Genomic DNA, 12,652 nt, shown 5'->3' on the forward strand with positions numbered 1-12,652 from the left:
GCCTGACCACTCACAGAGTTTTCGGGAGTTAAAGAGGAAGCTAACATTAGCTCTCGTCTTAGCCTTACCAATAAAAGTTAAAGAATATCATTTTTTTACAGATGCCTTACATCAGGGTTTAAGAGTAATTTTGGTGTAGAATGGTAAAGTGATAACATATTGAAAACCTTTAGGAATAGCTAAAAGGAACCTAGAAAGGGGTAAATAGGTTCCTTAAAAAAATAATTTATTTAAAGACTTCAAGTTGATTTGAGATGAAAATAATCAAGGCACAATGAATGAACACAATAACTTAACTAAGAACGCAATTAATGTTATCTTAATAAAAAATAAAAAGTAATAAATATGACCAAGTATAAAAAGGAGAGTAAAGAAAGACTCAATTTATAGCGGTTCAGAGTTTTCTCTTATAAGCCTTCTACGTTCACTTCTTTAATCCAACGGTCTTAGAGTTCCACTATCTCTTAATAAGTCTTTACACTAGTTTATTTGAGGTTATGCCTAATACACTAGTTCTTCACGATTACACTCTTAAGAGTTTGATTACAATGAATTTTGAGTATTTGGTTGCTTCTTTAAGGCTAAGAAAACAAGTTAAGCATATAAGGTCTCTCGAAGAATTATAACGAAATTTTGTGGAGAGTAATAGAGAGAAAAGTGAGTGTATAACTTTGTTCAATATGCTTTCTAACCCTTCTTCATTTGATTTTAGCTTTTTTTATAGAGAAAATGTTACTTTAAATGGAATAAAGTCATTACATTAAAAAATTTCCCTGCTAGAAATGAAGAAAAAGGTTTTTCTCTAAAATATAACATATGAATGGGTTGGACCACTATTAGGAATGGTCAGTACTAGTAATTTTCACATATGGTCAATCTTGGTCAGAGTTCCTAATGGTTGATAATAAATGCTTTTGCCAATAGGTACCAATCGATACATTTGAATATACTGGTCGTTCATGACCTTAATGACTTTTTCTTCAAAATTCTAGAAGCGTGAATGAATGAGCAATCAAGTTGATAAACGACTAGTATCCTGAGCAATATTTACACTGTGAATGGGTTGGACATTTGCATGAACGATCTGGACTCTGTCATTGACTTTGATTATTTTTTTTCTTTGACTTTGACTCCATTGACTCCAATAGAATGTGCACAGTAATGAGCTAACAAATCGTTCTATAACTAAAATTTGCATGGAACAGGTTATACTCTTTATGTAACAATTCATACAAGCCAAACGACTTCATGAATGATTAATGCACAAGTTGGCTATTGAGAGGAATTTTGTCTTGTCTCGTCTATTCATACATGACTACTGGTCGTTTGTCCTTCAATTCCTACATTTTTCACAATTTGTCCATCTTTATAATGTTTTAATACATTCCATGAACTTTGTTAGATATTTTAACTTATGTTTTTATCATCATTAAAACACCTAGAAGATTTCTCTTTGTGGTTCTTGAGGTTGCATGAGTTCATCTTCTTGATTTTTAACCTTAATTTGATGATCTTCTTTCTCCTTATATTTAATGAGATAAGTCCTTGATTTATAGATCCTCTATAAGCCTAATGATTTCATCTTCATTTCCCTCACCACACACTTAGAAGATTCATTAAATACCACATGTATAGATTCTTTAACCAAGAAAGCTCTCTTGTTCAAGACTTTATACGCTTTAAAGATGGTAAAATAACCTAGGAAACTTGTTTCATCTGATTTGACATCAAATATCCTAAGTTGTCTTTACCATTAATTAGCATAAAACACTTGTATCCAAAGGGATGAAAATATACGATATTAGGCTTTTCCTTTTAATTAACTCATAAGAAGTTTTTTTAAGAATTTACCTAATCATAACCTTATTTATGATGTAACATAAAGCATTTATGGCTTCTCCCCAAAATTACTTAAACAAGTCATTTTCACAAAATATGGTCCTAATCATTTCTGTAAGTGTCTTATTCCTTCTCTCAAGAACTCTATTTTTTTTAGGTGTTCTAAGTGTCAAAAAGTTGTGATCAATGCCATATTCATTACAAAAGGTTTCAAAATCTGAATTTTTGAACTCTTTCTTATGATCACTTCTAATGTTTGTGATTGCATAGCTTACTTGGTTTTATAACTTGGCAAAAGGAACAAATGCATGAAATACATCAATTTTATTTGCTAGAAGCAAAACCTAAGTAAATCTGGAAAAGTTATTAACAATCACAAAGTAATAATGTTTTCCACCTAGACTTGTGGTTTTAGATGGTCCACATAAATTCATATGCAAAAGTTAAAAGGGTCTTGAGGTTGAAATACAACTGTTTGGTTTAAAGCAAATTCTTGTTTGTTTGCCTTTCATGCAAGCATCACACACATGATCCTTTTTTAAAAATAATTTAGGCAAATCTTTTACCAAATCTCTTTTTGAAAATTTTTATAGAACATCAATGCTTGCATGCCCAAATCATCTATGCCATAGCCATATGTCTTCCTCCTTGGTTGACATGAGACATAGGTTTCTAGATTTTATATCATGCAAATTTATGATGTATATATTAGAATGTCTATGACCAATGAGTGCAACTACATTTGTGTTAACATTAACTATTTCACAACATAAAGAGTAAAAACTAATTTTGAAGCCCTTATCACATAGAAAAAGAAGCATTCAATAAGTAAAACATCATTTATAGAAAAAGAAAAGTTTACCTATAGTCTTGATGTCGATTACCTTTCCCTTGGAGTTGTTCCCAAAGTTGACATTTCCACCATCCTTGTTCTTCAATGAGGAGAATAGACTTCTATCTCCTATCATGTCTCTTGAGCATCCACTATCTAAGTACCACTTTCGAGAGGACTTTAAGGAAGATTCATAGCACACTTATATTACAAAATGATTCATTCACTCTTTGGTGCCCAAATAGTTTTGGGTTCAACAATGTTAGTTTTCATCAGCCTTTTAGGAATCTAAACCTTTTTAATCTTGAAAGATTTGTCATTCCTTATTGGACATGATCTAATAGTATATCCAACAAATACATAAAAATTGCATTTCATATGTAGTGCATGTGGCTTCTTTAAGGGTCTATATGAGTTTGTAAAAGGATTATTCTTATTATAACCTAATCCTTCTTTATTAAGACCACTTTTATAGATACCAGTATCTCATTTAACCTTTTAGACACCTTTTTTCTTCATTTCTTCATGTTCCTCTCTTATGCGTGTCAACTCTTTTAGGCATGAATCTTTTTCATTTGTAGCATTTTCATATTTCTTAGTTAATTTATCATGATCAGGCAAGAGTAAGTCACGTTCCTTCTTAATGCATATTAGTTGTTTCTTTCATAACTTATATTTTACTTGCATGTTCTCGTACTCATCTATTAAAGACTCAAATGCATCTTGTAGTTCATGCAAAGAATATGAGTTTGAATTGTTTACCTCATCTTCTAAATCACTCTTGGCCATGAAACATATGTTGGCCTTTTCTTTCTCTGACTTATTTTCATTGCTTGAGTTGTCATTCCCACTCTAAGTGGTTGCAAGAACCTTTTTCTTAATTTTCTTTTCTTTATTTTCCTTTTTCTTCTTCCACAAAGGGCATTTTTGGTGAATATGATTCGAATTTTTACACTAATAGCAAATAATTTCATTGTTGTTTTTTCCCCATCTTTTTTTCCTCCTTTTTGTCTAGAAAATCCCTTCCCTTTATTCCTCGTGGATCTAAATAGGAACTTGCTAAACTTTCTTGCTAGAAAACTTACATTGTCTTTATCCATAGAAGAGTTTCCTTCATCTTTTTCTCATTAACAACTTTCAAGACAATGTCCTTCTTTGCCTTGACTTCTTCTTCCTTAGGTTTCCTCCTCATCTTATATGTGATGAAACTTCCTTAAATTCATCCATTTCTATCTTGCTAAGATCTTGGACTCTTCAATTGTCATAACCTTTATGGTCTAAGAGTCTATAAGAGATCTTAAGATTTTCTTTACTAGCTCAAATGTCTCAAACCTTTTCCCAAGTCCTTTGAGGTCATCTACTAGATTTGACAATCTCTTGTACATGTTGGTGATGTTCTCTTTGGAATTCATTTCAAATAATTCGTATTTCCTAAAGAAAAGTTCAATCTTCAACTTCTTGACTTGGCTTATCCCTTTATATGTGTTTTGGAGTATGCTTGGATCTTGATTCAAATTTATCAAATGGTTTTGCTTTGATATAAACATAGCAAAGGCAATTGAATCCCAAGTTGCTCATATGATGGATTCTCCTTTAACAATATCTGATAAAGGGATTTACCTACCAGTCTTAGGGTTGGCGAAAGATTTATCAAGTATGTTGATATCATTATGCAATATCCCCAATATTGTATTGGTATATTTGAATGAAATCTAGATGCCCATGCTACTTTAAGTAAATGCCTATGCTTCCTCTCCACATGTCCATTTTGTTGTGGTGTATGTGTGCATAAGGTTTGATGAATCATTCCATGTTAAAAAATAATTCTTTTGAGGCTTTCATACACATATTAAAATGCATTGTCATACCTAATCTTTTTTACTTACACCCTAAATTGTGTTTTGATCATCTTTATAAGATGTTGAAATAACTTTGGTGTTTCTGCCTTGTCTTTCACCATGTACACCCATGTATTCCTTGAACAATCATCAACAATGGTGAACAAATATGAATAACCAACATGAGTTTTAATGTTAGAAGGTTCCCAAGTATCAAGATGTACCAAATTGAAAACATTATTTGATTTATTGTTTCTTATAAGAAAGAGGTTTTGACATTGTTCAGCTAAATAACATGCATCACATAGCGTAAGACTTTATTTAAGACAAAAGAACCAAAAACATCTTTTAGTGTAGAAATATGAACATGTCCATTTCTTTGATGTAAAGTTTGTACTCCCACGTTTGAACTTATAGTAAATGCTCGTGTTATTGAGTCTTACTCTAAGTAATAGAGTCTCCCTTTTTGCTTACCCATTTTGATCAACCTTTTTGTGGTAAGGTCTTGTATAAAATACTTGTCAGGAGAAAATCCAAAAAAACAATTATGTTCTTTAGTCAATTTGATAACAAAAACTAAATTGCAATTGAAACCAGTCAGAAAGAAAGCACTTTTCAATGAAATATTCTCATATATTTCAACATTCATAATCAACTTTATTGTTGCTATTTCTCTTTTAGGCAAGGACACTTTGATTATCTTTCAAGCTTTACTTTATCTTTTATTAGTGCCTTATCTAACACTATATGGTCAAAAGCTCTATTGTCCAAGATCTGATTTGTAGTTTTAGTCACATTACCAAAAAAGGTAACTGTTGATGATGTCTCATCTCCCTTGCAAGTAATGCCACATGTTGATCAAACTATTCTCATGAGAGATTCAATCAACTGGTTAGCTCCTAAACATCTTCCTTCCCTTTTTGCCTCGATGTTTGTTGTATATGTAGTGTCTTCCTTTCTTCTTACCTTGCCAATTTACTAGATATCATATTATTTCAAAAAAATTTCCCTCATGGACCTAATTTTCTTACAATGGTCACACTTGTCTTCTTGTTGTGATCCTTGTCTCTAAACTTACTGGTGTTAACTTTGAAGGTTGCTGACTCAATTGATTAAGTCCTCCCAATCGCCAATTCTTTTAAATTCAATAATGCATAAACATTTGGAAGGCTGGGCAATCAATCTTTGCATAGCAACTTCAATCTTACTACTCCATAGATATCATTTAGTCCTGTAACAAATTCATGGAGTTTTTCTTCTTCCTTTTCTTTTGCTGCAATGCCACATGTGCATCTAGTGCATTATGCCTTGTGTGGATTTGAGAACGCATTGAGTTGTTCCAAGAAGCCTTTCATTTTAGCATAATATGTTGAGATGCTCATATCTCTTTGGCATGTGTTGGTTAGTTCTCACATAACTTGGATTCTTAGACCACTTCCTTGCGAAAATGCTCCTCTAACTCCTTTTACATTACCTGTGCAATATCATGAAAAACCACACTATCGTGCAATTCTTCACTCAAGGAATTCAAAATTCAAGACATCACCATTGAGTTGTAGGTAATCCAACTTTCTTCATCAAGATTGCCTATTGGAGGTTTTGGAAATCTATCATCAATGAACACCATCTTGTGCTTCGATATCAAGGCATTGGTCATGACTCTTTTCCAAGTTAAGTAATTGATTTCCTTTGGAATGTGTGTGACCAATTGATCTCCAGGTCTATTAGAACTACTTAACTGATAATATGGTACCTTTTCTACCCTGGTTGTGGTTGCTCCTGTCATCTCTTTTTGTGTTTTTGAATATTGTGGCAATCAAACTTGCTTTGATATCATAAAAAAAAATTTTGTGAATTGGAAAAGAATGATTGATATTATTCACAATTATTGGAATTGATACAACAACTAACATATATACCAAAGAATTCATAACTAATTGCCTAAATACGAGGCTAAACAATTGACTGTCTGCCTAAAACTATGTTACAATAATTAAGGAAAATGCATGATTAATATACAAAATTAATCTTATCACTCAATTTTAGAATATTTAATTATCTTAGTAATTGATTCATAATATCCGAACTTGATCTCATTAATTGATTCATAATATCCACACTTTAGAACACTTTTTTATTGACTTGTTGAGTTGTTAGAGATTTTTATTTTGTATGTATTAAAGGTTTTAGTTGATACACAAGGATATAAGGGTTAAAATCAAGGTTTTAGAGAAAAAAGGAGCAAACCCTAGGGGGTATTTGCAATTTTCAAACTTTGGGTTGGGGGAAATTGTAAAATTTCTAAACGTAGGGAGAAAAATGTGATAAAACTTTAATTTTTAAAATTTTTTAGTGAATAACGGTTTTACCGTAAACCCTAATTGAAATTTTTAACAAAAATTTGATTATAAGTGAATATTTGGATTTTTAAAAGTTTGAGGATGAGAGTTTGAGATTAAACTATACTTTAAGTGGGAATAAATCTTTTAGCCAATAAACTAATTATGTAATATAATCATTACAATACAGATTAAAATAAAAATCAAATTAATTACATTAAACAAAACACATTAATAGATTAAATAAAACACAAATGAATCACTATTTTACATTTCATTAAATACCAATTTAATAATATATACATTCAACAAAACTTAATACCAACCCACCAACATAACAAAGTTATGCAGGTACTGGAATGAGCATTGAAAAGACATTCAAATATATCATTCAAACGTCCACTCGCTACGAAGGAGAAGCAGCAAACATCGACTCGCCGAACTTGAGGAAGAAATCCACTGTCGAAAGTTAACGGCAGAAACAGCCAAACTTAAAAAAGACGTCATGTGCCACAGATTCGCCTTTGTGCATGGTGAGGGAGAACAGTCAAACGTTATCGAAGTTGAAGTTTTTGGTTGCTAGTAACTCAACATAACAGCAACAACAACGATACAACTCTTAAAAAAAAAGTTAAATGCGTTTTACCAAGTTTTACTGTTTTAGTGTCTGTGTTTTGTAAATTTTTTTTCACTCTATAATTATTCAATGAATTGGATCTTGTTTGAACACTGGCAAACTATAAACCGGTGATGAATCAATAATCCAATTGTTGTTTATTTTGAATGTGTCAAAAATGGGTGTTTTGCTGTATTAGCCATTTTTGGTGTCGATTTACGATTCAACCGAATGAATCACCAATCCGATTCAGTCCAGTTCAGTTTTACATACCTCGATTAAAATATATGTTAATAGTTGTTTATGTGATTATTAATTATAAATTCACCTATGCTAAAATGTTGATTAACAAAATGTGGGGGAGATTTAATTTCATAATAACTTAGGGGTGTTTCGGGAATCACAATTTGTGACTGCAAAGAGCTCGTGAAGCTTCTGGTTTGTTACAGACGTAGCAGCTGAATGCATTCACATTGGCATTGAACAAATTACAAGCTATGTAACTATTGAGTAGCCCCCACGATTATTAGTTTTATGTCCTCATTCTAATAAACCCTCTCTAAATCACTTCAAACCGCCCTCACCAATATTTCAGATTTTTTATTATTATATTTAACTGGTAAAGGATAAACCGCCCTCTGCACTTTTTGATAAAAGCGTCAACCTAGTCAAATTTTTAATTTGTTTTTTTATTAAAATTTCCATTTTAAAATTCTAATCCACTGTACCATTGAGTTGAGGATACGGGAAGTCCAGCATATGCCCCCCTCAACTGGTAGCAAGCCGAGGCTTAACCTCACAGCTTACAGACTTTGTGCTAAGGGGATGTCACTACTTTGAAGACAATCTGCTGAATTTGATTGATATATATAAACCAGTTTCTATGCACCCATAATTTACTACTTCATTTATTTCTTTGGTTTTCATTATAATACATAGGAAGTCTTGAAATACAACAAACAAGCGAATTTGAATATCCTCTAGTGGAGTTTGATGAATTTGTTAGTTCCCATGACGGAGAGCCTCCTTAATCAACCTATTAAAATTGTTAAAAGATTTCCCTCCAATATCCGTTGTTGCTTCCGCTATCAGTTTCCATTCTTGTACCTTTTGCCTCATTTGTTTCCCTTTATCTCCATCCAGCATTTCTTTAACAAGAGCCACAATGTCATCACGCTTCACATCTTTATTCACTTCCATGCCAATGCCCCAAGTTGTGCAAGCATATCGACAATTCGGTTGTTGGTCTGCGAAGAAAGGCCAACAAATTACAGGCACACCATAGCTTACGCTTTCTAGCATAGAATTCCAACCGCAATGTGTTAGAAAAGCACCAACTGATTGGTGTTTAAGCACTTGCTCTTGTGAACACCAACTCGCTATTAGTCCTCTATCTTTGATGTCTTCAAAATATTCTTCAGGTAAAACGGCAGAATCACCCATCACCACATCAGGCCTGACAATCCATAAAAATGGGTGCTTACTATTTGCAAGACCCCATGCGAATTCTTTCAAGTGTTGCTCCGTCATTACAGTCACACTGCCATAATTTACATAGATAACTGAATTGGGTTCCCATTTCTCGAGCCATTTGAGACATTCTGAGTCTTCCTTCCACAAGCTTGATGTGAATGACTTGAAATTGGTATCAGGGACGTGCTTACAGAGCAAAGGAAGTGGACCTATTGTGTAAATGTTGGGGAATTTGGAGGCTATTGCCTCTAAAACTTCTTGTTCAAACTCATCAAAAGTGTTGAATATAATTGCAGAAGATTTTAAGCAGTTTTGTGCTTCTGATCCCATGAAATCAAACATAGTCTCTTTGAGATCAGTGTTTCTGGCAAAACTTGGCAAGTCCTTGAACCGGATGTTGCTCATGCCCGGTATCCAATCAATTTGTGTTTCTAGAGTGCCATCACTAAGGAAACTTTCATCTGAATTATAATAAAATTATTAAGTGCTAAAATGAAGTGACATAGGAATTTATGCCCTTGGAAACAAAGACACTTGTATTTTGGGTACCAGCAAAACAGGGCAAATCAAATTACCGAAAAAAAAAAAGCAGAGCAAATCAGATATTTATGCATCACAATTTCTAAGTTAATGACACGTATAGAAGCTACAACTATTGTGATATGTGTTTATAGGCATTATTGTTATATATGACTCCTAGCTTCTGCAAAGAGAAGTAATATTTGGTATCAACAAAATTCAATCCTAGTTACTCCTTAGTAATCCAAACGAGAGTTTCACTGTTTATGCATAAGTAAGTTGTAATTAATGTAAAATGATAACTTTGTTTCAAAATGAATTAATTACAGGCTAAAGTTTCTTGTAAGAAAACACACCTTTGAATGGAACTATGCCTCTTTTGATAAGTTCATCAAACTGCAAATATCCCATGAAGCTACAGGCTGACGCTGTCCAGAACTGAATTTCTGGTATACCTAATATTTCCCCGGCCTTAATAGCAAAGCTCATCACTCCATCCGAAATTATTCCAGTAACTGTGGGCACTTCTGCTGATGCATTTAACTTGGCAATAAGCTCCAAGAACGGAGCCAAGCAATTCTTTCGTACGGAATCACATAAAGCCGGAACATATTGAGTAGCGTCACGATCAGACGGTGGCAGTCCGTCTGGTATGGTTTCGAACCGAAAATCAGGCAATCCTTTAACGCAATCGGGTCCCTTGGAGCGGATTAAGCGTCTGTGATTGAACTCAGTGTTGACAAAGGTTATGTGAAAACCTCTTGAGTGAAAAAGTTTGGCTAATTGCATCAAGGGAGTGACATGGCCTTGAGATGGATATGGAACACACACTAGATGTGGTTTTGTTGGTTGGATTGGTTCCATTTTCATCAGACCAATTCTCGCATGAATTCAGGATCAAGAATTATGCAGACTTAAATAGACGTTTTGGAGTAATTAGTGTCAATAATTTTAACTATTTTTACGAGTTTAACTTTGAACATCAGTTAATGTTCAACTAACTACGATTTGTTTGAGTACTTCTAGGTGGAATAACCCTGTCCCATGGGACGTAAATAATGATGGGCTACAGCACGCTCAACAATTTCTCCCGGAGCAACATTCCTAGCTACATTCCATGTGCAAAAAGTGTCGAGTCTCCGCAGAACCTAGTACCATTCATCAGTTTTTGGCCAGAGAACTATTTCCAGCCAAATTTTAGCTAAATCTAAAAAATATACTTATAATAAATAAAAAATTTAAACACTCATTCATCTCTAAGTTTTCATTAAAATTATTATAAAATATAAAAACAAAATCGTTATTTAACAATAATATTAAAAAATATATAATTATATCTTTTTTTTCAAGTTTTGAAATTTAATATTTCACATTCAAACCTCAACTTTAAAAAATAACTTTTCTCTCTAATTCCCTAAGTTTTTTCTTCAACTCTCTCTCTAAAGGCTCCAAAGTTTGCTTTACAATGAGCATTGTCCATATTTAAACGACGAAACATTATCCAGATCTTTGGATGATGCTCGTTGTCCTTGGTCAACGGTTGTTATCTAGAGATCATTCTCTAGATAAAGATGACTCCTTTGTCCGTTGTAGGGCATTATTTGTCGATGAAAGTGGTCAAATTTTAGATTTAGTATCCTAAGGGGAAAAAGTAAATTTTTCAAAATTAATCTTAAAAAAGTTATTAATTTTTCAAACTAAGGAGAAAAAATAAGATATAATTTTAATTATTTAAATATTATTAATAAAATAATAATTTTACCTCTTAACTTTAATAAAAAATTTATAGATATATCTTAATAAACTAAAACATAAACGGATATTTATCTATTGTGAGACCTATTGTCATTTCACCAAAACTTGGGTGGGATATGGTGCTTTGGTCCTAGGTTTTTTTTCTCAAGTTGACTCAAAGAGCTGGTCAAATTATAAATAAGCAATTTAGAAGCACCTTGTTTAATATTCTGTATCTCAATGCACTCAAGAAGAAAGCAAAAATTAGTTGATTTCTAACGGCTGTATCTTTCATTGAATAGACAACTTTGGCTAAAATATACGAAGGGATGGTTATTTAGCCAACCTTTATATCATTACGATTCTTCGAAGGCCAATTTTGTTCACACCCAAGTTATGCTGCAAACCCATTTATATTAGTTAATTTTAAAAAACCTAAATCTCATCAATTTGTTAAATTTTATTATTATTATTAAAAATAAAATTATTATTTAACAAAAATATTTTTAAAAATTAAAAATTTATCATATTTTTCCTTTAAATTTAAAAATTTAATAATTTCTCCTACTCAAAGTTTGAACAATGACTATTTCCCCCCTAAGGTTTGTGTTCCCTTCTTCGATGACAACTTCGCCAGCCAACAATCGAGCTTCCCACCCATTCTCTTCTTCGGTCGACAACCGACAATTCCAAACTAATTGAAGCGGCCAGAGAAGATTCATCCATGATGTCCATGGAACCGAAGCGCCATCACTTGGGAGTGTGACGAAGCATTATCACTTGGGAGCACGATGAAGCATTGTCGCTTGGGAGGGTGACGAAGTGTCGTCGCTCTAGAGGACAATGAAGAGTTGTCTTCGAACGGAGACATTGATCTCGAGTGTCTCCTAATTTTCATCTGATGTATCTAGATCTTCATCGTTGTCACGTTTTGTGGGTCTTTGTCAACGTCGCCCTTTGATTCTTCTGGAATCGTCTGTTGTTAGCCGAAGAAGAGAATGGGTGGGAAGCTGGGTTGTTGACCAACGAAGTTGTCACCAAAGAAAAAGGAATAAAACTCTAGGGAAAATACTCATTTTTCAAATTTTAGAGAAGAAGTGTGATAAATTTAGAATAAGAAATTATTAGATTTTTAAATTTAAGAGAAAAAATATGATAAATTTTTAATTTTTTAAATATTTTTATTAAATAATATTTAAGTCACGATAATAATAATAAAATTTAATATATAAATAAATATTTAAATTTCTAAAAATTATAAATTTATGCCTGTAGTAAGCCTCGGGCAGGAATCAGTCTATTGGCCGTCTTCAAATCCGCCTCCTTCAGCACTGCTCACCTCTATGTAACGAGAAAAAACAAAGTTAAGCATTATCTACCTTTAGTTGCTATGTGTAATGGATTGATTGGTTAGCTAATCAGTCATAGAGCTACCGTCAAGCACCTCATGAAGTGTTCTGAA

At 32.8% G+C, this 12,652-nt stretch overlaps 1 protein-coding gene across 1 annotated transcript; it reads right to left on the reverse strand.

The window, feature by feature from the left end:
- Positions 1-8,350: 8,350 nt before the first annotated feature.
- On the reverse strand, positions 8,351-10,402 carry LOC123210624 (linamarin synthase 2-like). The gene is made up of 2 exons (XM_044629096.1): positions 9,813-10,402; positions 8,351-9,398 (listed from the first exon to the last, which is right to left on the reverse strand). The coding sequence occupies exons 1-2, from the start codon at positions 10,324-10,326 to the stop codon at positions 8,467-8,469; spliced, it is 1,446 nt and encodes a 481-aa protein (XP_044485031.1). The 5' UTR covers positions 10,327-10,402; the 3' UTR covers positions 8,351-8,466.
- Positions 10,403-12,652: the final 2,250 nt, after the last annotated feature.

This window comes from Mangifera indica, chromosome 1 (assembly GCF_011075055.1).
Source record: "Mangifera indica cultivar Alphonso chromosome 1, CATAS_Mindica_2.1, whole genome shotgun sequence".
Taxonomy (NCBI): Eukaryota; Viridiplantae; Streptophyta; class Magnoliopsida; order Sapindales; family Anacardiaceae; genus Mangifera; species Mangifera indica.

What these genes read in the sequence shown, in the direction of transcription:
- LOC123210624 (XM_044629096.1), bottom strand. Translation starts at nt 10,326, where the DNA reads ATGAAAATGGAACCAATCCAACCAACAAAACCACATCTAGTGTGTGTT. An exon ending in AGGCATAGTTCCATTCAAAG is followed by an intron (nt 9,399 to 9,812) that starts GTGTGTTTTCTT and finishes ATTATAATTCAG; the next exon opens with ATGAAAGTTTCCTTAGTGAT.